This window comes from Dendropsophus ebraccatus, chromosome 6, assembly GCF_027789765.1.
Source record: "Dendropsophus ebraccatus isolate aDenEbr1 chromosome 6, aDenEbr1.pat, whole genome shotgun sequence".
Classification (NCBI taxonomy): domain Eukaryota; kingdom Metazoa; phylum Chordata; class Amphibia; order Anura; family Hylidae; genus Dendropsophus; species Dendropsophus ebraccatus.
Genome location: NC_091459.1, coordinates 66,639,696 through 66,660,882, shown reverse-complemented (window position 1 = coordinate 66,660,882; position 21,187 = coordinate 66,639,696). Strand labels below are relative to the sequence as shown.

The window sequence follows — 21,187 nt, the reverse complement described above, 5'->3', positions numbered from 1 at the left end:
AATAACAAGGCTGTATTGATATAGATCATAAAAGAATAAATAGTAAAGTGGTGTTCCCATCTTAACTAATAAAGTTACACATGTAGGGCTCATCATGTCAAACATTTTTGGAAAATACATCCATTTAGCAAACTTGCGCACGCTTCCTGATATGCTGCTCTTTTCCTCCCATTATTGACAGCTCATTGTTGATTGTCTAGGTTACAGACCATCACTCTGTAAGAGAGTGTGTATGTGTATTCAGCCAGACCACTGCTTTTAGAGCAAATTTGTGGTCAGTAAGGACTCATTCCCATGTTCCGTGCACAGTCTGTATATACAGATGATGTGCTACGGGACGGACTTCCGAACTCCCGGCATAATCAATCTGAAAGGGTTTAAGGAGACTCTGTACCCACTGTCAAGCCTCCCCCTAAACTACTTAGACCTTTCTTCAAATGAAGTTAAGACCTTGCTGGAAGTATTTTCCAAAAAGCTGCTGGTATTTTGCTGGGGCTTAAAATTCAACTTATATTTTGCTGCAAACGTGTCAATGAGGAAATGCCACCTTTAATTGATTTTTATTTTACTCATCTAACCTATTTAAATTTTATGCACCACTACAACCAGGTCCTAGAAAAAATATTTTTTTAAAAACTCAGCAATCACCACATCATTCATTACAGTGATTAAAAGAAGAATACACCCACGATTCAGCACAGTGAGTGTACATTTGGCATGCTTTTATCATAAGGTGCTTGGGGTGAGACAAATTACCATGTTACAAGCAAAAACCGAAACACAGTTTGCAATCAAAAATGACACACACAAAATGGATATATGGCTTTTTAATTTAGATTTGAGATACAAATAATACATTTTCTATTTTAAAGTGTATCTGCACCTATTAAGACCATCTTAGTGTGAGTGCATAGATAGATCAATTCAAGGTTGAATAAGTCTGCTATTGCATTAGAAGTTACATATCTAGCACTGATTCCCAGATACGGCCTGTATTACAGCCAAGTTTTAAATTTGTGTTGGTTGCTAATAGAAACAGTTGACAAATCTTTATACCACAGTAAATTGCCTTATGATGATGATGATGATTATTCCCAGAAATTAAACCATCAGTAAATGTACTGTATACATTAAGGAGGACTTTATGGTGTATTCCAGTGTTCCCCAACAAGCCATGTTTTGAGGATTTCCTTAGTAATTCACAGGTAATACATCACATATCACCACAGGAAAATCCCCAATTCATGACCTGTTGGGGGTACTTGAGGACTGGAGTTCAGGAACAGCAGCTGATAAGTACTGGGAGAGTAGACATTTTATTTTTTTTTTTAAATAGAAGTAAATTAGAAATATCTGGCACTTTCTGGCAATAGTGGATTTAAGAGAATTTTCTTTTTGTGACCTACCTCTTTAAGAAACAAATGTAAACTTTGAACATTAAGTGTGGATTAATAACACTTTTAGATAATATGTCATATGTCAATGTTATTATCAGGATGAATCTTATGACCATATGATTACTGGTTACAACAGAGGGCTCCCGTGATGAACTACATAGCTTGTGGTTGCAAGCCACAAATGGTGCCCAAGCCACTGGTTGGAGATCACTGCTGTATGTAAAGATCTATTTTCAAGTCTATAATAAAAATGTGTGTTTGTAAAGGAAAGCATTAGCAAATTTACTCAACAGTAGACCAACTATGTGTAGAACAAATGGTGGTAGCAGGTGAACATACAAGTAAAAATTCTTGCCAACAGTCTCTGTTTATTACTTTATGATCTTTCATAAGTCTGCTGAAAATATCCATACAACATGCAGCAGTGACATGAGGAACTCATGCAAGTCGAAATCATACTTTTAGAAACCTCATTAAAACTTCACAGAAAATAAGCTAAATAAATCTAGCTGCATTGAAAAATTTTGTTGCAGATTTCCAAACTTTTTTTTTTTTACACAACAGAATTTGTGGCAGAAACTCCCAGATTTCTACTAAGGTTGTGTAGCCAACATGCCACCAATCTACACCAGGATTAATCTTAATGTTATTCAATGGAGTTAATTTGTGGCTTATCTGTGTGGAATCCACGAGAATCATCAACATGCTCTGTATTCATGTGCATATCATTCATGACATGCACAGAAAAATTTGTTTTTTTCCAGTGTATGTGCATGGGGTATAATGTTCCCTATTCCTTGCACTGGATAAAAAAGCTTACAGATTTGACAAGTAACATGATGCAGAATCTGTGCCCAAATTCTCATGAAAACCAATTTTATGAAGTTCTGAGAGTGGTAGTCAGGAAGAATTTTCTGAGGTTTCAAAGTATATTGTGTGGGTAAAATATTAATGTAATAGACCTTGAGAACATCCATACTCATCTGTAATCAAGATTACTTTCATAATAGACAGCAGAGAGAAAGAGATTAAAGACAATGTAAACATCTGCACTTATTATTCAACACAAATGACATGCAGGAGAAGTTAGTAAATCCGATTTTACATACCAATTTGAGTCAATGTATCAAATTCACAACTGACCTATACGGTGCCATGTAACTTAGCTGGACCAAGAGCTTTGCAGACCAGTGGTTTAAAACACCCCTTCATGTTAAAACCAAAGGTGTGCTGTATCTGACTGAATGTATGACAAAGATGGAATGGGTAGTAAAAACAAAACAGGCCTTAAGAACGCAAGAATCTTAAATCACTTACGGTAACTACTTTCACTATCGCTGGCATTAGAGGTTACATGTTCTGAAATGCAACATAGTGGGAGAAAAAAAATAAGGAATACAAACATTAAAAATGGGCACAAAATGAAAAAAAGCTAAATATTAATGCAACACAAAAACACTAATAAACATTGTTAAGAAGAATGAATGGAATTGGGTTTGTTTACATCACATTCATAGCCTCTATATGACATGAACTATACATATAACTGCGGCCACATTATAAAGTGGCATCTAATATCTATAGGAACCATTGTTAAACAGTATGCTGTGCAGTTTACTTTTATTCACAATATGTGGACATTTAATGTCTCCTGGCAGCTAAAAGCTTCTCAAGTATTAGTTTATTGGATACCTTACAGTGGCATTTGTCACCCAGGAGGTTTTAAACAGCCATTGTGTTAAAAAAAAATAAAAATTGGACATGTTTATTTTTAAGGAATGTGGGAGGGAACGGTATAGTCTACTATGGCATTTAATCCCTGTTAAACATTATACCAATTTATACTTGTCAGACTGCGGCCAAAGAGATGAATTTTGGACATTATCAGGCTTGTTAACCAATGGACACCATTAACATGTACACTGGGAGTTTTCCCCAACATACATGCTAGAGCTATGTTGACACACAGTATTTTGCAACCAAAACTAGGAGTGGATTGAAAACACAGAAAGGGCACCATTTAATGTCAAATAATTGCCTTTTTAAAAAAAATAAAAATAAAAATGGATGTTTTAAAATAATGGACGTTATTTGCCATTAAACGGCGGCCATCCACTACATTTCTACAGTGTGAGAACATAACCTGTGTTTTCACTCCACTCCTGATTTTGGTTGCAAAATACTGAGCAAAAATATTTCGTGGGAACATAGCCTTACATTTTATTTCAAATATGATGTAAACAGTCCCTTATACATACAACAGTAGGAACAAAAAATGGAAACAAGAATTAAGGGAAAGAAATGTATATGCTCTTGTTACCTTTACCAATATCAACTGCCTCAACATGTATAACTGTGGTGGGATAAGTAGTAAACTTTTAATTAGCAAATTCCTTTACAAGACACCCGGTCTGGGCAAGACACCAGGGAGCAACAAAAGAAGGCTGCAGAAATGCAAGTTGTTGGGTGGGGATAGGGCTACACAGCAATTCCTGGTTGCATGACCAAGAATCACAGTGTTGGCCTGCCTGAAAGGATGGACTATAGGGTCACGGTCAATTGTGGGTCGCAACGTAACACCATTTACTTATACTGCCTGGTCACATAATTGTGGAACTCATTTAACACTGTGGTTCCTGGTCGTGTGACAAGTAAATGCCTTGTAACCTTAGCCTAAACACTGCAATATTCTGCTAGCCTATGATGAAACAGGCTACAAACTCCTTAGAACAAAATGTGAAACATGACACTACCTATATTAAGTAAAAAGTATTACCAAAGTTTTATGGGTTATCAAAATCAATAAGCCAATGCACAGGTGAATGGCTAAAGGGGGACACAGAAAGTGCCCAGGAGCCCATAAAGATTATTTTCCCCATAGGAAGAGACCAGTACTATAAATGAAAGATCATGAGATCACAAGCGCTCACTGTAGCAAATTATTTTAGGAATTTACAGACAGAAAGGAAAAACTAAATTGTGGTAGTGCTTTTTCATATGTCCATTGATAACCCCCAATAAGTTCTAAAGGAATCCATGTAGAAACCCACACTTGACAAGTATGACAAGTACATGTATCCGTATCCTTTATAATAATACATTGTGCTGACACCAGTGGAATCAAAACAACTCTGATGTGCTAGTCTTAATTTCTGTAAACCACCTTAAGGGTTAATGTTCATATAGCCTGTTGTGAATTCTTTAAGGGGTGCAGTTTTTTAAATGCAGTTACTTTATGGGAGTTACTGACAAACAAGCCTCTCAAATCCATGTCAGAAATAAACTGGTGCCTTAGAAAATTGTCATGAAAATGAGCAAATGTGTTGCTATACTTCTAAGCCCTCCAACATCCTAATAAAGTAAAATTACATATACTAAATGATGTTTACATGACGAAGACATATTGCAAATGTCAATTATTAGCTCATGTATGGACATTACTATCTTTCTTAACTCCTTCATACCAAAGGTCATTGATGCACGGATGTCCAAGTCAAATTGAAGCAATGTTCCTCCCCGTCTTCTAAGAGCCTTTGTTATTATTGTTCCACCTACAGGGCTGGTTGGAGCAACATTTTCTGCACCATAATCTTTAGTTTTAATTGGTATCATACTGGTGTCAAAGAAAAAATTTGACTGCATTTGACCAATTTTTTTTTTATAATATATAAAATAAAATAAAAACTATTTTAATAGATCAGACAATTCCACACGCTACGAAATATGATATATGTATTTTTTTTATTTGTATAATGGGAAAGGAGGTAATATAAACGTTTATTGGGGTTTTGTTTTATAAGGTTTTTTTTAAAAAAAGAAATGTTTTAAAACTTAATTTATTTATATTTTTTACACATTTTATATTGCATTTATAAGTCCTTTATAAGAATATCAAACTTAAAAAAAAAAAAAAAAACTATTTTCACTTAAGATATCAACTAAAATTCTTTACTAAGTATAATGTGTCACAAAAAAATCTTTAAAAAAGTTAACAAAAAAGTTATTAGCACATAAAGACAGGTCAGATTCGAAAAATAGGCCTTGAACCTCAAGGTCAAAATAAGCTTGGTCCCCAAGGGGTTAAGGAGAAATGTCAGGATACTTATTCCCAAAGAAAAAAAAATTACCACCTGAATTATAATTCCTAAAATGTAAATTTGTTTTCTTTCACTTACTCAGGCCTTTTGATCCCATGTCGTCAGGGACCTCCTGTAGTCCCAGAGAGCAAACAAAAACAAAGAAATAATCACAGAAAAAAAGACTTGTCAGTAATGTATACATAACTGGCGCTACATGAAAAAGGCATTTCCAAGTTCAGGAAAAGGTCAAAAGTCAAATTTAAAATATTCACCCTAATACCTTTAACCACAACTTAAGGTATAATTAGAAATAATTAATCATTTGCTGGAACATTATTACCTTATATAATACAGTGCATACTTTAAAGCCCTGCAAACTTATTACTTGTTAGAAGCATCATCCACCAAGTTACATATTCCCAGAATGCACTGAAACATTAAGGTAATTTGTTGATGTTGTGAAGTAAAAACCAAGTACTGTTCTTGAAAATGCCTCATTTGTAACACCCTACTATAGGCTAGCAAACCTTTCTAAAGCTTGGGCCATTATATCACATACTTACGGTCAACATCACTGGTTTCCATCTCACTCTGGTCCTTGTTCTTGTAGAATGGGAATTTTCGGGAAAAGAGGTTCTTTTTACGCTTGTCATTGAATGACTGCTGAAGAAGAAAAGGAGGGGCAAAACAAAGGATGTCTAATGTCCATGTGTACAATTGCCCCACCCTAGCAGAATGTGAATGCTGACCAATGTGATTCCATAGCATGTAGCTTAAAGTTAATGGGTCAGAAGAAAATATTGCAATGAACAATGTGCAACAGTAGCTCCTAACGTAAGACTGTTTGTTTGTTACGTCACTAGAGGCCAGTAAAACATGTACCATACCTTGACAGGTAAAATAAATAACCCATCAATAAGAGTGATACTAGAAAATCCATCCATCTGATAATAGCTGCCCATTTCTGTAAACCCTTTAAACACATTTAGGCCATTTTACTATTTTATAGTTTTGCAAATCTTCCTTTTCAAATCAATGTTCTGGTTATTTGAGTTTAATTTTAAATCTATGCTTCAAAGTGGGCTTGCATTAACACAACCACATTATGGAGGGTGTAGATTTACCAAGTGGTCTCTGTGAGAAGGTAGGACCCCAGGCAAAAATTTAAAATCGATACATGGCATATGTTAGGTAAACCCAATACTTTACATTAGTACAAACAAAATCTATCAGTCTATTCAATGGGAGCTGTAGATTTATAAGTTGGAAGATTTGTAGCTCATAGGCCAAACACGTTCAATAAATAGATTTTAATCGTAGCCATACAAAGCCTGATGTTTTATTACCATTATGAGCATTTACCCAATGGTTTATCCAAGAGTAATAGCTGAACGGTGCTAACACCAACGATTGTTCAACTGCAATGATCCCATTAATTTTTAAACTACATGTATAGTGATGTGGTCTGCTCAACAACAGAAAAAATGGAATATAAAAGACAAAACAAAAAGGAATAAAGTAAACGGCCAGTTATAGGAGGGTTGGGTTAGTCTACCATGTTACAGAATAGAATGCAAAGTAAACTGAAACCCCATAAGAAATCTAGAAAGAGGCACAAGCAAGAATGTATTTTAGGGCCATCAGAGATCAGCTGGATGTTATAAACAGAGGATCCCCATACCCTAGCACCACTACAAAAAGGAAACAGATGTGCAGATGTTGGGAATCCTGACTATGCCTGCTTACCAGGTTAGCCATAGTACCCAGATACAAGACGGAATGTAAATTACAGCAACCAGGTCCTTTACACATTACAGATAATACAATGTTAACACATGCATTCAGAGTGTCTGTTAGCGGTACAAATAGCATACAACAAAATTATTGGTGTCATTGTGATAAAAACCACAATGAAACCCCTGATGGACTACAACAATGGGGTAATCAGCATCAAATACAACAAATCTAATACAACTTTGTGGCTGAAGGAGGAGCCGAATTCTTATGATCATCAAATAAACTGGGAAAATGTATCTAAAGCTATTACAAAGAAGGCTGTCCTGCCTATAGCCTGATGAGCAGAATGCAGACAGGAAGGAAGCGATTCACTTCACCACCCAAATCTGCTAGATTCGCTAGAAGGTTGTTCCAAGCATCTACTACTCTTTAAAGTAAAAAGTTTTCTGGCATTCCTTACAAATTTTCTCCCCAACTAACTTCAGACGGTGTCCTATACCTCTTATGCTTAGTTTCTTAGTAAAAATGCTTCTCTCCTGAATCCGATGTATCCCATAAAGTGTACCCGTCGTTCAGAAAAACTTTTGACCTGTCACTTGGATATCATGAAATGATGGGCCCAACAGCTCCAAACAAGACAGTCTAATATAGCGTATAGGTGATGCACACTGGATAAGCCAACAACGCCAGATAAAAGTTGTATAGAACTTACAGAAAAGTCCAACAGCACCCAGAGATATTGCAATTTATTCAAGATTTATTGCATATCCAAGTACAAGTGCAACGTTTAGACTTTAGCAGGTCTTGACTTAAAAAACTTTTTGTTGGACTTCTTTATCTTCTGTATGTCACTGGGATATGTCAAAAGTTTTGACTGATGAGGAGAATGAGCAGGGATCAGAGCACTGCACTGCCTGCTTCAATTACCTCCATCCATGGGAACTCGTATATATCAAGGACTACAGAGTGTACACACATAATAGAGAAGATTAGTTCTCGGTATCCTTAATATTCATATTAGGACAACAGCAGCACAGTACAAAGTAATACCTCACTGTGTTCAGCGCCTCAGTCACTAGCTTATACAGCCCTTATATAAAGGAAGCATAAACACACTTTTGCTTTAACTGTTACACCTAAATTAATTATCATCTAGGAATAACTACAATGGACTGGTTGCTATACTTTACAATAAAGAAAATCCTTTGTATTAATTGCATGCTTTGACCAAGCACCATTATGGCCAGTGAATCTATCAATACAGGCAATATACAGTTCAGCCCCTTAATGTTAGAAATAGATACAATATATCTTTTCACCAAACCTCTGTTTCTACAATACAACGTAATTGATCATTGATACATCTGATTCTAAATAAATTGAACACAGTTTGAAATGATGTAAGAGGTGTGAAGCGGTGTCAATGCCCATTTTACAATTATGGTCTACGTTGTCAACATGAGCAAAATAGTAGTGCAAAAAAAAAAAAAGGAGTAGGGGAAAAACTACAGTTGTTTTATGAAAAGAAAGAGCAGTTCTCTATCAATGGCAAGCGTATTTTTCAACTCATTTCATGCATTTTTTGGGTGCAGTGTTAGTACACAGTCTGTGTACAACAGTTATACATTCAAAGAACAAGGACATCATTTAGTAAATTTGGTTAAAAGTTCAGTCATTCCTATAGCATGCTCTATAAAACACTAGACAACTTCATTGCTAGAAGACTGTTCTTAAAATACACAAACATGCATCATAATAAGAACACAGATTCACCATTGTTATTTTAAAGCAAACTAATATACTGTACCATGTTCACCAAGCATTACAAAATATAAAGGCACAATTCACTTCCATGGAAGAAAGTCTTAATAGATTTTTAATCATCAGTAATATGCAATCCGCCTATCAGCCTGCGGCCTTTTAACTGACTGCCTCTCCTCCCCCGATGCTGGGAAAAGCTGAATGCAGTCCTTGGAAACTGGGAGAAGCTTCCCAGGACTGGATTCAGCTTTTCCCAGGACCCGGGGAGGAGCGGCAGTCAGATAAAAGACAGCAGGCTGATGGGGGGATTGCAGAAATAATAAAACGCTTCACTTTGTTATTACTGAAAATTCACTCATGTCTAGGTATAAGTTTTGGGTTACGCAAATACTTGCTGCAGAACAACTGCAATAGCATCGGTTACAAATAGAATAATAATGTTTTCACCATGTGTGATCAAGATATTTTGTTACTTAAGACACATGAGAATAAATTCCAAAATGTCTAGTCTGTATGTAGCCCCTTCCATAAGAAGAGCTCATATTTGTACATTATAGAGAATGAAATAGAACAACAGCAGCAACTACTTGCATAAGGTAAAAAGCACAACCTAACATTCACTAACAATATTAGTAGAGCCAAGTACTTATTATAAGCATTTATTATGGCTAAGTGTGCAAAAATCCCCAAACCATATAAAATATTGCATGGGATGTCCTAGAAGTCACAAAAAACCTATATACTGCACTAAAAAAGTATTAGGTAACAATTCTCATTAATTTAGCTTTTTACCTTATGTTGCATTAATGTTCAATTCTTTTCTATGCATTAGGTCTGTACAGAACCCTTGCAAAACAGCTATTATGGTACATCACAGCACAGTTACATGATACCAACTGTTGTATCTTTATGACCCTTTATAAACAGCGGTAAAAACTGCTTCTATGCATAAAATAGATCACAAAAGTGCGTCATGAAATCAGCATAAGCAGCGTGTTCTGCATTAGCTCCTCTGCATATTCCCCCCTTGCTGCCATAATGAGCTTTAAATATTTGCTACTTAGGAGGCCGTGCCAACAATTAGATTAGGATAGGGATTAAAGGGGCTTGAAGCAGGTTCTTAGAGCAAAAACTTGTGAATATCAACATGTAATTGCCAATGCCCCCCCCCCCCCCCCCCCCCAAACCATGCAATATTTTATTGATTCGTTTTGATGTACGCCATATACATTACATTTGTCAGGTAAGCTGCATGCACAAAATGGCTTACCCCTTTGTCTCCCCTCGCTTTTGAATTAAACTTCACAGTCTTTAATCTTGCTCGCTCTTTTTTCTCAACTCTAAAAGGAAATAAAAAAAAAATTGTTTATATTCTAAGAAATATATAAAATCCAGCTTGCTAATACTGTTTCTGAGCTTTATATTTCATACTAAATGATAATAAAAGGTGAGCCTTGAAGACGTTTTCTGGGCAAAAAAAAAAATGATGCCTCTTTACAGAGGTTAATAAACTTATGTGTATGAAATTTATGGAGTATTTGCTTGTTTATTTTTTAATTTCTGCACTTTTAAGCCCAAGTATAAACCGGTATATGTGTAGGAAATCACCAGTAGACTATATTAGGACCCTAGAAGTGAGATTCTGAATGCTGATGTATCAGTGACCCAGAATGCACAATTGTGTAAATACACCTAAAATATAAACAACAACATAAGTCATTTAAGTTCAACACATGGGTTTAAGTCATTAGGTGTGTTTTCAGCTGCCAGCCAATGTATGCCAGGAAAACGTATCCACTGTGCTGTTGGTAAAGAAATAAGTTTTATTCAAAAATATCCAGTGCTCCAAGAATTTCTTCCTGTTTCCACGTTTACCATAAGAAGTTCCTTAGATCTTACAAGACACTACAGTATTAGGCTATGTTCACACAACGTATATGTACGTAAAATCACGGCCGTTGTACAACGGCCGTGATTATTACGAGAATATACGTTGCCTTTACCAAGGGTGATAAAGCTCACACAGCGAAACGCGTCGGGTGAGTGGCAATACTTGGCAGTTTACATTTTGGACCCGGAGGTTTAAGAATTATTTGTTTTTTATTTCATTTTTTTGCTTTGTAGCCTAATATAGCACATGTGATTTTGCACTTTAGTCTGCACTTGCAGCAATATATACATAGGTGATTCAAGCACTTTATGAGTCCTTAGTTTACTTGCACCAGTACATTTTCTGTGCCTCCGGGAGTCAACTGACATACCATTGTTTGTTTAGCATATAGAGCATTGAACATTTAATTTATTCCTGCCTTGTAAACCATCTGATGTATGTAATGTATAGTTTTTGCTTCCCTTTTTAAATGGTTTTAATTTAATTTGTTTTGATATATAACAATAAAGTATTCATTTATAAACGGTGATTTCTTTGTCCAGCATTTTTTATAGTTGTAGGTTATATGTATTGTATTTGATGCTTATGGATAGTAGTGACTGGTGGTCCTTTGTTAGGTCACTCAAACAACTGACATGTCAGTATTCTGCCACAGAAAACCATGTCAGTGCACACTATGGAGCGAGCGGCTCCGGCCGCTTGCTCTATAGTGTGCTGTGGGGAGTTCTGATGCAGGTGCGCACGGATGCGCCCGCATCAGAACTCTGCATCTGCAAATATGATCTTCTCAGAGACCGGCTGTTCCGTGACCCGGCCAGGTCACAGAACGGCTGGTCTCTAACATAGTCTGAACATAGCCTTAGACTATTTAAGTCCTTACTTTCCTCAAGTTGACATGTGACAGTAATTTCCCTAAAATGCAGTTAGGTGTTGGAAGCTTTTCGAATTTCTGTGGAGACCTTTAGAGTGGGTCATTAATCAAAACTGCAGATTATATTGTATTTTACCTGTTGACAGCCAGCATGTAACTTCACTGAATAAACTACAGAAAACTGGTTTTGTAACCATAAAATTTCAATGTAATTCTCTACAATCTTCTCCTTTGTACGAGTTCTGACATCTCTCTCTCTCTCATTTGTCAGTGACACGTTCTGAGTGACCACACCATGTCTACAAATGTACGATATGTGTGGTCAGTGGGGCAGCATAGACCGGAACAGTGATATAAATCACCTCATAAAACGTATTTCTGATGATACTGTGTGTAATGTGAAATATACTAGGGAGAAGGAATTGCTGACCTTTGTAGAAAAAGAAAATTTACTATACCTGCGTTTGCTTGGAATGACTCCAATCTCTTCACTTTCTCCATCTGCAGTGACTTGCCTTGCCTGCCACCATTCATCATCAGAGGCATTCACAACATGCAGGATATCACCAAACTTAAAGTTAAGGCCTTGGCTGGGGAGTCCGCTGTCTTTAGTCTTGTCATAATCAAAAAGTGCTCTAAATAACAGAAATATTTATATATTTATTTTAACTAGAACTGTATTAGACCTTTTCAGAAACAGCATTTGTGAGTAGACGCTGCCTTTAATATAGATGGTGCCTGTGGCTGCCACTGCACCCCAGTGTACAACCTATCAAGTTATACACCAAGCATGAATACGGCAACTCTCATTAAAACTTGATTGCATTTTCAACAAGAAACTAAAAGGATAAAGAAAGTCATTGGGGAATGACTCTTGGATAAAGTTATACGTGTGGAAAATGCTTAATAAAATAAAGCAGACCTCAATTTTCCTTTTTCACAAAACATTATAAGCAAACTGTATAGACTTTGTCTAATTGATTATACTAGGCTACAATTCCGTAAAAGGAGGAAGAAAAAAAAGAAAAGAAAAAAGTCTTACATTTTAATACCAAGTATATAATGCAAAGCACTTCATAAGCGTCAGATGGCTGACATAAATGCTTTGTGGTTCTTAAGTACATAATTGGCCTAACAGGAAATCTCATGGTCTTTCATGCAGGCAATACAGCATTTAAACTTCACTGTAGAGCCAAGTTTTATTACCTGCAATTAGGGCTGGGCGATATGGCCAAAAATTAAAATCTCGATTTTTAAAATTTTTTGGACGATTCTCGATTTAAATCTTGATTTTTTTTTCTTTTAGCTAAATACACAGAACATTTTTCTCCCTGCAGTGTCAGATACTATTTTAGTGATGTTTGAGACAACTATATTGCTTCCCAGTGTACCAGTGCTCCTAAAGTGCCCCCATGTAGTAGACAAGCCCTCTCTGCGCCACTCTGTGCCCCATATAAGTAGTTTTCCCAAATATGTGCCCTATGTACTCTGTGCCCCATATGGTATAGGAGATCATCTTTGTGCCTCCATCTAGGCAGGGAGTAGTAGTGGAGGTATAGTGGATAAGGGGTGTAGTAGTACAGGAACAGATGAGGGGTGTATTAGTAGTAGTACAGATGAGGGGTGCAGTAGTAGTAGTACAGGTACAGATGAGGGTCAGAGACATAGCTAAGAGCATGGGGCAGACTGGGGGGGAGGGGGATGGCGAAGCATGGGGCACACCGGGGGGAGCATGGGGCACACTAGGAGGGGCATGGGGCAGACTGGGTGGGGGAGAGCATGGGGCAGACAAAGGGGGAGGGGGATGGCGAAGCATGGGGCACACTGGGGGGGGAGCATGGGGCACACTGGGGGGGGGAGCATGGGGCACACTGGGGGGGGGAGCATGGGGCACACTGGGGGGGGGGAGCATGGGGCACACTGAGGGGGGGGAGCATGGGGCACACTGAGGGGGGGGAGCATGGGGCACACTGGGGGGGGAGCATGGGGCACACTTGGGGGGGGGAGCATGGGGCACACTGGGGGGGGCATGGGGCACACTGGGGGGGGAGCATGGGGCACACTGGGGGGGGAGCATGGGGCACACTGGGGGGGGGAGCATGGGGCACACTGGGGGGGAGCATGGGGCACACTGGGGGGGGAAGCATGGGGCACACTGGGGGGGGGGAAGCATGGGGCACACTGGGGGGGGGAAGCATGGGGCACACTGGGGGGGGGGGCATGGGGCACACTGGGGGGGGGAGCATGGGGCACACTGGGGGGGGGGGAGCATGGGGCACACTGGGGGGGGAGCATGGGGCACACTGGGGGGGGGAGCATGGGGCACACTGGGGGGGGGAGCATGGGGCACACTGGGGGGGGAGCATGGGGCACACTGGGGGGGAGCATGGGGCACACTGGGGGGGAAGCATGGGGCACACGGGGGGGAAGCATGGGGCACACGGGGGGGAAGCATGGGGCACACGGGGGGGAAGCATGGGGCACACTGGGGGGGGGGGAAGCATGGGGCACACTGGGGGGGGGGAAGCATGGGGCACACTGGGGGGGGGAAGCATGGGGCACACTGGGGGGGGGAAGCATGGGGCACACTGGGGGGAGCATGGGGCACACTGGGGGGAGCATGGGGCACACTGGGGGGAGCATGGGGCACACTGGGGGGAGCATGGGGCACACTGGGGGGAGCATGGGGCACACTGGGGGGAGCATGGGGCACACTGGGGGGAGCATGGGGCACACTGGGGGGAGCATGGGGCACACTGGGGGGAGCATGGGGCACACTGGGGGGAGCATGGGGCACACTGGGGGGAGCATGGGGCACACTGGGGGGAGCATGGGGCACACTGGGGGGAGCATGGGGCACACTGGGGGGAGCATGGGGCACACTGGGGGGAGCATGGGGCACACTGGGGGGAGCATGGGGCACACTGGGGGGAGCATGGGGCACACTGGGGGGAGCATGGGGCACACTGGGTGGGGGGGAGCATGGGGCACACTGGGGGGAGCATGGGGCACACTGGGGGGAGCATGGGGCACACTGGGTGGGGGGGGAGCATGGGGCACACTGGGGGGAGCATGGGGCACACTGGGTGGGGGGGAGCATGAGGCAGACTGGGTGGGGGAGAGCATGGGGCAGACTGGGTGGGGGAAAGCATGCATGGAACAAACTGGGGGGGTAGCATGCATGGGGCACACTGAGGGGAGGGGGAGCATGCATGAGTCACACTGGGGGAGAATGCATGAGGCACACTGGGGGAGGGGGAGCATGCATGAGGCACACTGGGGGGAGGGGGAGAATGCATGAGGCACACTGGGGGGAGGGGGAGCATGCATGAGGCACACTGGGGGGAGAATGCATGAGGCACACGGGGGAGGGGGAGCATGCATGAGGCACACTGGGGGGAGCATGCATAAGGCACACTGGGGGAGCATGCATGGGGCACACTGGGGGGAGGGGGAGCATGCATGGGGCACACTGGGGGGAGGGGGAGCATGCATGGGGCACACTGGGGGGAGGGGGAGCATGCATGGGGCAAACTGGGGGAGCATGCATAAGGCACACTGGGGGAGCATGCATGGGGCACACTGGGGGGGAGCATGCATGGGGCACACTGGGGGGGAGCATGCATAAGGCACACTGGGGGGAGGGGAGCATGCATAAGGCACACTGGGGGGAGGGGAGCATGGATAAGGCACACTGGGGGGAGGGGAGCATGCATAAGGCACACTGGGGGGAGGGGGAGCATGCATGGGGCACACTGGGGGGGGAGCATGCATAAGGCACACTGGGGGGAGGTGGAGCATGCATGTGGCACACTGGGGGGAGGAGGAGCATGCAAGGGGCACGCATGGGGCAGACCTGGGGGAGCATGGGGCAGATCGGGGGGTGAATTGGGCAGACCTGGGGGAGCACAGGGAAGATCGGTGGGAGCATGGGGCAGACCGGGGCAGGAGGGAACATACCTGGTGTACCCCCTCTGCCCGGGCGCTCACCACCGGCACTTACGCTCTCCTCCCGCCCGCACATACTCCCCGCAGCTGACCCGCCCCCATAGCGGGATGAATATCACCTCGCAGCCACACATGGAGGTCCTCGGAGGAGGCTGCAGGGACTGAAGCATCGGGTGATAGTGTCGCTGTGGTACAGCTCCAGTAACCTCAGCGACACTATCACCCGATGCTTCAGTCCCTGCAGCCTCCTCTCCGGGGACCTCCATGTGTGGCCGGGAGGGAGCGCGTGTACACATCCAGCTATGGGGGCGGGGGCATAGGGCGCTACTGGCCGCTCTGCATAGACTGCTGGGCGCTCTCGCTCCTCTCACTGTTTCAGTAGCTGGAGGATGCGAGCAGCCCGCCCGCTCGCCCGCATCTAATGATTTTTTTTTTTAATTCGATTTAACAAAAAAATCTAATTGATTCTCAAAATCTAGGCGAATTAATCGAATTAATTCGATTAATCGCCCAGCCCTACCTGCAATATTTGTTTTTGTCTTTAAATAAATAACATTTCAACACCAAGAAACATTTGATTAAATGTTATCTCCAGAATGTCCCAGAATGTCTGGATAAAGAAGTAATCGTTAACAGTTTATCTTAGGGAGGCATCTGGGTCCTCATTGAATGTGTCAATATCTGTCTGAAGTATCACTTCATTATACTTTGGAGCACTGACTATATGCTTGTGATCAAGCCTAACTATTCAAAGATGCTCATTTCTCTGGGGGTCTAAATTACCACCTCCTCGTTACTATGAATGAGGCCTCCAAGAGCAGGTGTAACTCAAGGATGGGTAAATTATTTTACTATTTTATTTATTATTGGTAGCAGGGTATATTTTGATGTATAAAATCTTTGGTGCTTTTATAGAAACACCAGCATACTATATTATTTCTTGTTAAAAAAAAAAAAAAAGCAGAAACACATCCCACCCAACCTTTCAAGGGCATAATGCTTTGAAATTGTATTATACTGTATATAAGTTGCCAATGGCATTGTCAACATCTAGAAGCATTAGATCTGAGATGACATTTTGATAATAAAAATAGAACAGCAGTTTATATTGCAGGGAGACTAGAAGACAATCTATGCAATATGGCGTAAACCTGTAATATCCCATCAATTCTAGAACAAAAACTGTTGTCTGTTTAGAAAAAGAAAAACATAATACACACATATACAGAGAGACCCAGAGTAAACTTGGTTTAGCACACCAGAAAAGGGAATGCGTCACCTAGGTTTTATTTTTTTTAAATGATTAGAAGCACATACTAAATGTTGTTCTTTTATTGTAATCTGTTTCTACTTTCTGGCGTTAATTTTTTTTTATTTCACTTTTTGTACATTGTTATGGGGGCTGCCATATTACCTGGGCTGTTCTTAACAGCATTTAGTGACTTGCTTTACAGCAACACATGGACATAGATGACAACTCTGTCTCTTTGAGATGAATGTAAAACATCAATGAGCATGCTTTGTGATCTGTAAAGTGGTCATTCCACAGGGAGCTGCTATTGTACCCTCTATCTACTGGTTTCACAGTTTGCTGTAATGCTGTACAGATCCCTTTACAGAGGTCTCCTCTGATCACCACACAACACAACAGAAAGTCTCAGCTGCAAGATCTTAGGATTATGTTATATTATGGATATAAAAATTGAAAATTTGGGAAAACCCATCCACTAACCGTGAGTACGTCATGTTCCAATGACACATTCCCTTTAAACAATTTACATACTATCAAACTAAATGCATAGATTTACTTTTTCTGTTATTTTAGTAAAACAAGATTTGAATTTGTAATTTTGTTGTATAGTTCTCTTAGAATCCCACCTGACATATAAAGATCGTTTCTGACTTGTTCGTAAAGAGCCTGACCCCGAGCTGACGCTGCTGTTCATCATCTGCTCCCTAAGATCATGTATTTTTGCTTCAAAACGACTATATTCTAGAAAAGAAAAAGAAAAGCATACATAAAACACACTGAATAATATAGTTAGGCCATCAATATGTGGTTTGTAGTGTTCAAACTTCTGGATCACCCTCCTGAGCAAAAGGGCCCCTGTGTCCTTTTCACTATCTAGCAGGCATAACACATGGTAAGGGCAGTGCCTGTAATGCAGCTTGGTCACCTAAACCCACCCAAATATTGAGGAAGGCTATCTAGCATTTTTATTAGCAGTGGTCAGTGTATTAGTAATGGTTGTGCATTTGTGAGGTACAATCACTTTCATATCACACTGTTTTATGAGCCAGCTGGTGGGATAAAAGTATATAATATCCAGATGTAATTATGTACTTGTTGACCCCACTAACCTGCTTCTGTTTTTATACTTTAATAATCTGTGTACATCACACAGAGCACAAAGCACATGCTCAGGACTAAAGGGAAGGATACTGTAAAGATAAGTGTGGAACAAATTGTTAAGCCCCTATTACACGGGACTATGAGAGGGAGCAAGCGAGCACCGATCTGTCAGGGGAGCCCATTGGAGATAGCGGCGGTCTGCTGACGCTGCTCCTAATGCATGGAGCGATGGCAGCAGATCGTTGCTATCTGCATCATTGCTCTTTCAACACGTTGAAAGACGACGATCAGCCAACATTGTGCATGTCCGCTGATTGTTGCCTTTTATTACATGTAGCGATTATGGGCCGTAATGGCCGATAATTGCATCGTGTAATAGGGCCTTAAGTCTCCAGGACGGCGGATGATTTAACATGTATTTTACCTGAGCGGAATACCCCTTTAACCCTCCAGTAACCCTCCTTTAATGGTATACAGTGGTACCTTGGTTTAAGAGTAACTTGGATTGAGAGCGATTTGCAAGAAGAGCTCACAGTTTTTCAAAATTGTAACTTTGATTAAGAGCATCACTTTGGTTTAAGAGCTCCCTATCCTGAGTGGGAGGGCATGGTCTGCATAGCAGTGTCTCCCTTACCTTCCAAATCATAGCAGATCCACTTCAGGCTGGGGCTTGCATGAGGGGACAGGACTGTGGAGGAAATCTCTCCATAGCTGTAACCCCTCTCTCCCCAGACAGAGAGTGCTGCATGTATGTGCCCACATCTGCCCTGCTCATTCCTTTATGCTCCCTGCAGTCTCTGTCAGCCCTTGTGTTTCCCATCCTCTTCATTCCTGCTATAATGTGCCTGTATTCACACTCAGCTATACACACTGCTGCTATAATGTGCCTGCACTTACACTCAGCCATTTACACTGGCCTAGATTATCCTGGAAAGGTGGTAAAGCAGTGCCAATTGATAAGCTTTTAAAGGGGTTTTCCCACACAAAGGATTTTGTATGCCAGGACTTAAAAAAGCTGCAGTGCAGTAATTCAACACCACCACTGCACAAAAATGTACAAAGCTAAGGCTTTTAACTCTGGTTATTTCCAGCACTGCGGCTGTTCCAGTTAGCTATTGATAACCTATCCTATGTATATACTATCAATAACTTTTTTATGGAAAACCCCTTTAATTTCATGGGCTACATAATTGTCTCTATAAAAAAGGACTTATCCTAGAGCCCTTTTGCATAGCCCGATGGCAGGCCGCAAACAAGTATTAATCTTGCTGATCAGTACTTGTTTGCGGAGCTCGATTAATTGTGCAGCCACTTAAATTACAGAATACTGTTACCGATCCCACTTGCCCGTTTAGAGATGTCATTGATAATTTATATGTCCCTCAGTTGCACAAGTACCCATAAAAAATTAGCAAAGAAAAGGGATCTCTGTACCTTCTGGACGGTATTGTGCAATAATGGTCACAGTTTGGCCAGCATTCTTCAGAGCTGCTGCAGCTTGTTCATGAGTGGCTGCTCGGAGGTCAACACCATTTACCTAGGAAATTAAGCATAGATTAAAAATGAAAGGACATGTTATTTTATTAAATGTGTGGTTTACAAAACCCATGAGATAAAAAATACAAACCCTTTAAATTCATTATCTAGATATTTTTTTTAACGATTAGATATAGAAACTGAAACATTCTTTTAATATGTTTTCTGTAATTTTTTTTAGCATCCTTATGTTGACAGTAATTTTTCCTGAGCAGTTTTTAAATAGGTCCTGTGAAATTGAAAAACAGGAGGAAGGCAGGGGATGTAATAAAATAATAAAGAGCGTAAAATAACCACAATGGCAATACGGGGACGGGTAAGAATACTCTATTTTCCCGCATACCCCTGCCTTCCTCACGTTTTTCATTTTTACAGGACTTTTCCTTTAACTGCATTTAGAGATATGCCTTAACGCAAGCCCCGTGGAGATAGACACAACTGTCTGATCTTGACCCAATGCACATAAACGGGGAAGGCTTCTAGGCATGCTGTCCCAATGAATACTCCAGTCCCTTACACCACTCTGACTATACACATGAATGGTGGAAGCACCATTGTAGTTGTAGGCATGCTCTGTGACCTGTGCAGTGGTCTTTCAATGAAAAAGATTCTGTCTCCGCAAGCTACTGGTGTCACTTTTCTTTGTACTCCTGTCTGATAAGGACACTTCTAATTATCCATTTTAATGTGTATATTATAAACTCTTGCAATTTTTATTCTAATTACGCATAAAACGAAGATGAGGCTTGTTCTACCTGTAAAGATATGGAGGAGACTGCTGGAAAGTGACATTGATATATATAGCTAAGGCAACAGTGTTGCACAGAATGACCTTAGGACAGGTTGCAGGACATGCTTACAAATCTGCCGAAAACAAAAAACAGGGTCTAGAGATTGTGCCTATATCCATGTGGCTTGCTGTAAGGCATATCACTAAATATAGTTATAAAACATAATTGTGGACTAAGAAATTAGAAAGAGATCCCCGCCCCCAAAACAAACAAACAGTGGGTGTGCAGTGGGTGAGTCCAGAGGGAGGACAGTGAGACTATGACAGCCGCGGCACCCCAGACTCACCCGCGGCACCCCAGACTCCACCGCGGCACCCCAGACTCACCTGGTGACGTGCGTGAGTTCGGGGGGGTGTGGGGGTGCAGTGTGTGAGTTCGGGAGGTAGCAGTGAGTAAGCCCTGGGGGGTGCGGGGTGCCGCGGGTGAGTCCCGTACACCTCCAGCACATGGGCATTGTCTCCCCCCGGGGGGGGGGGGGGGGGTATGGGGGCAACGTCAGGGGCCACAGTTGAGCTGGGGGCTGGGGGGAGATGGGGAGTCGGGAGACACTGATCAGTAGCAGCAGCTGTCAGTGTCCTCCCAGCCCCTGGAACTCACCGGCGGCAGAACGTCCCCCCCCTGCACAGTGAAGGTGTGTGGTGTCCACAGCTGCACACTAGGCAGTATGTTTAGTTTCGGTGACACTTGGGCTGGCGGCTGACCTGCGCCCCCCCCCCCCCCATAACTCCTCTCTGCTAAACCACACAATCCACTCTGCTATGCAACTCACTCAACTCTGCTACATCATGGACCAATCAGGCATAAGCATTGCATGATGGTAGAT

General features: G+C 41.7%; 1 protein-coding gene across 11 annotated transcripts in view; it reads right to left on the bottom strand.

Annotated features, from left to right (window-relative positions):
- Positions 1-21,187, bottom strand: part of DLG1 (discs large MAGUK scaffold protein 1) — a 187,632-nt gene that overhangs the window by 14,987 nt on the left and 151,458 nt on the right. For 2 of the 11 annotated variants that reach the window (XM_069975086.1, XM_069975081.1), the window contains 7 exons: positions 19,472-19,574; positions 17,563-17,677; positions 12,195-12,371; positions 10,245-10,314; positions 6,040-6,139; positions 2,715-2,756; positions 2,360-2,395 (listed from right to left, as the gene is read on the bottom strand). In XM_069975086.1, coding sequence (XP_069831187.1) covers positions 2,360-2,395; positions 2,715-2,756; positions 6,040-6,139; positions 10,245-10,314; positions 12,195-12,371; positions 17,563-17,677; positions 19,472-19,574 — 643 coding nt within the window. Of the gene's footprint in view, positions 1-2,359; positions 2,396-2,714; positions 2,757-5,572; positions 5,607-6,039; positions 6,140-10,244; positions 10,315-12,194; positions 12,372-17,562; positions 17,678-19,471; positions 19,575-21,187 lie in introns of all 11 variants that reach the window. The other 9 variants (XM_069975085.1, XM_069975091.1, XM_069975083.1 and 6 more) reach the window with 5 other exon arrangements.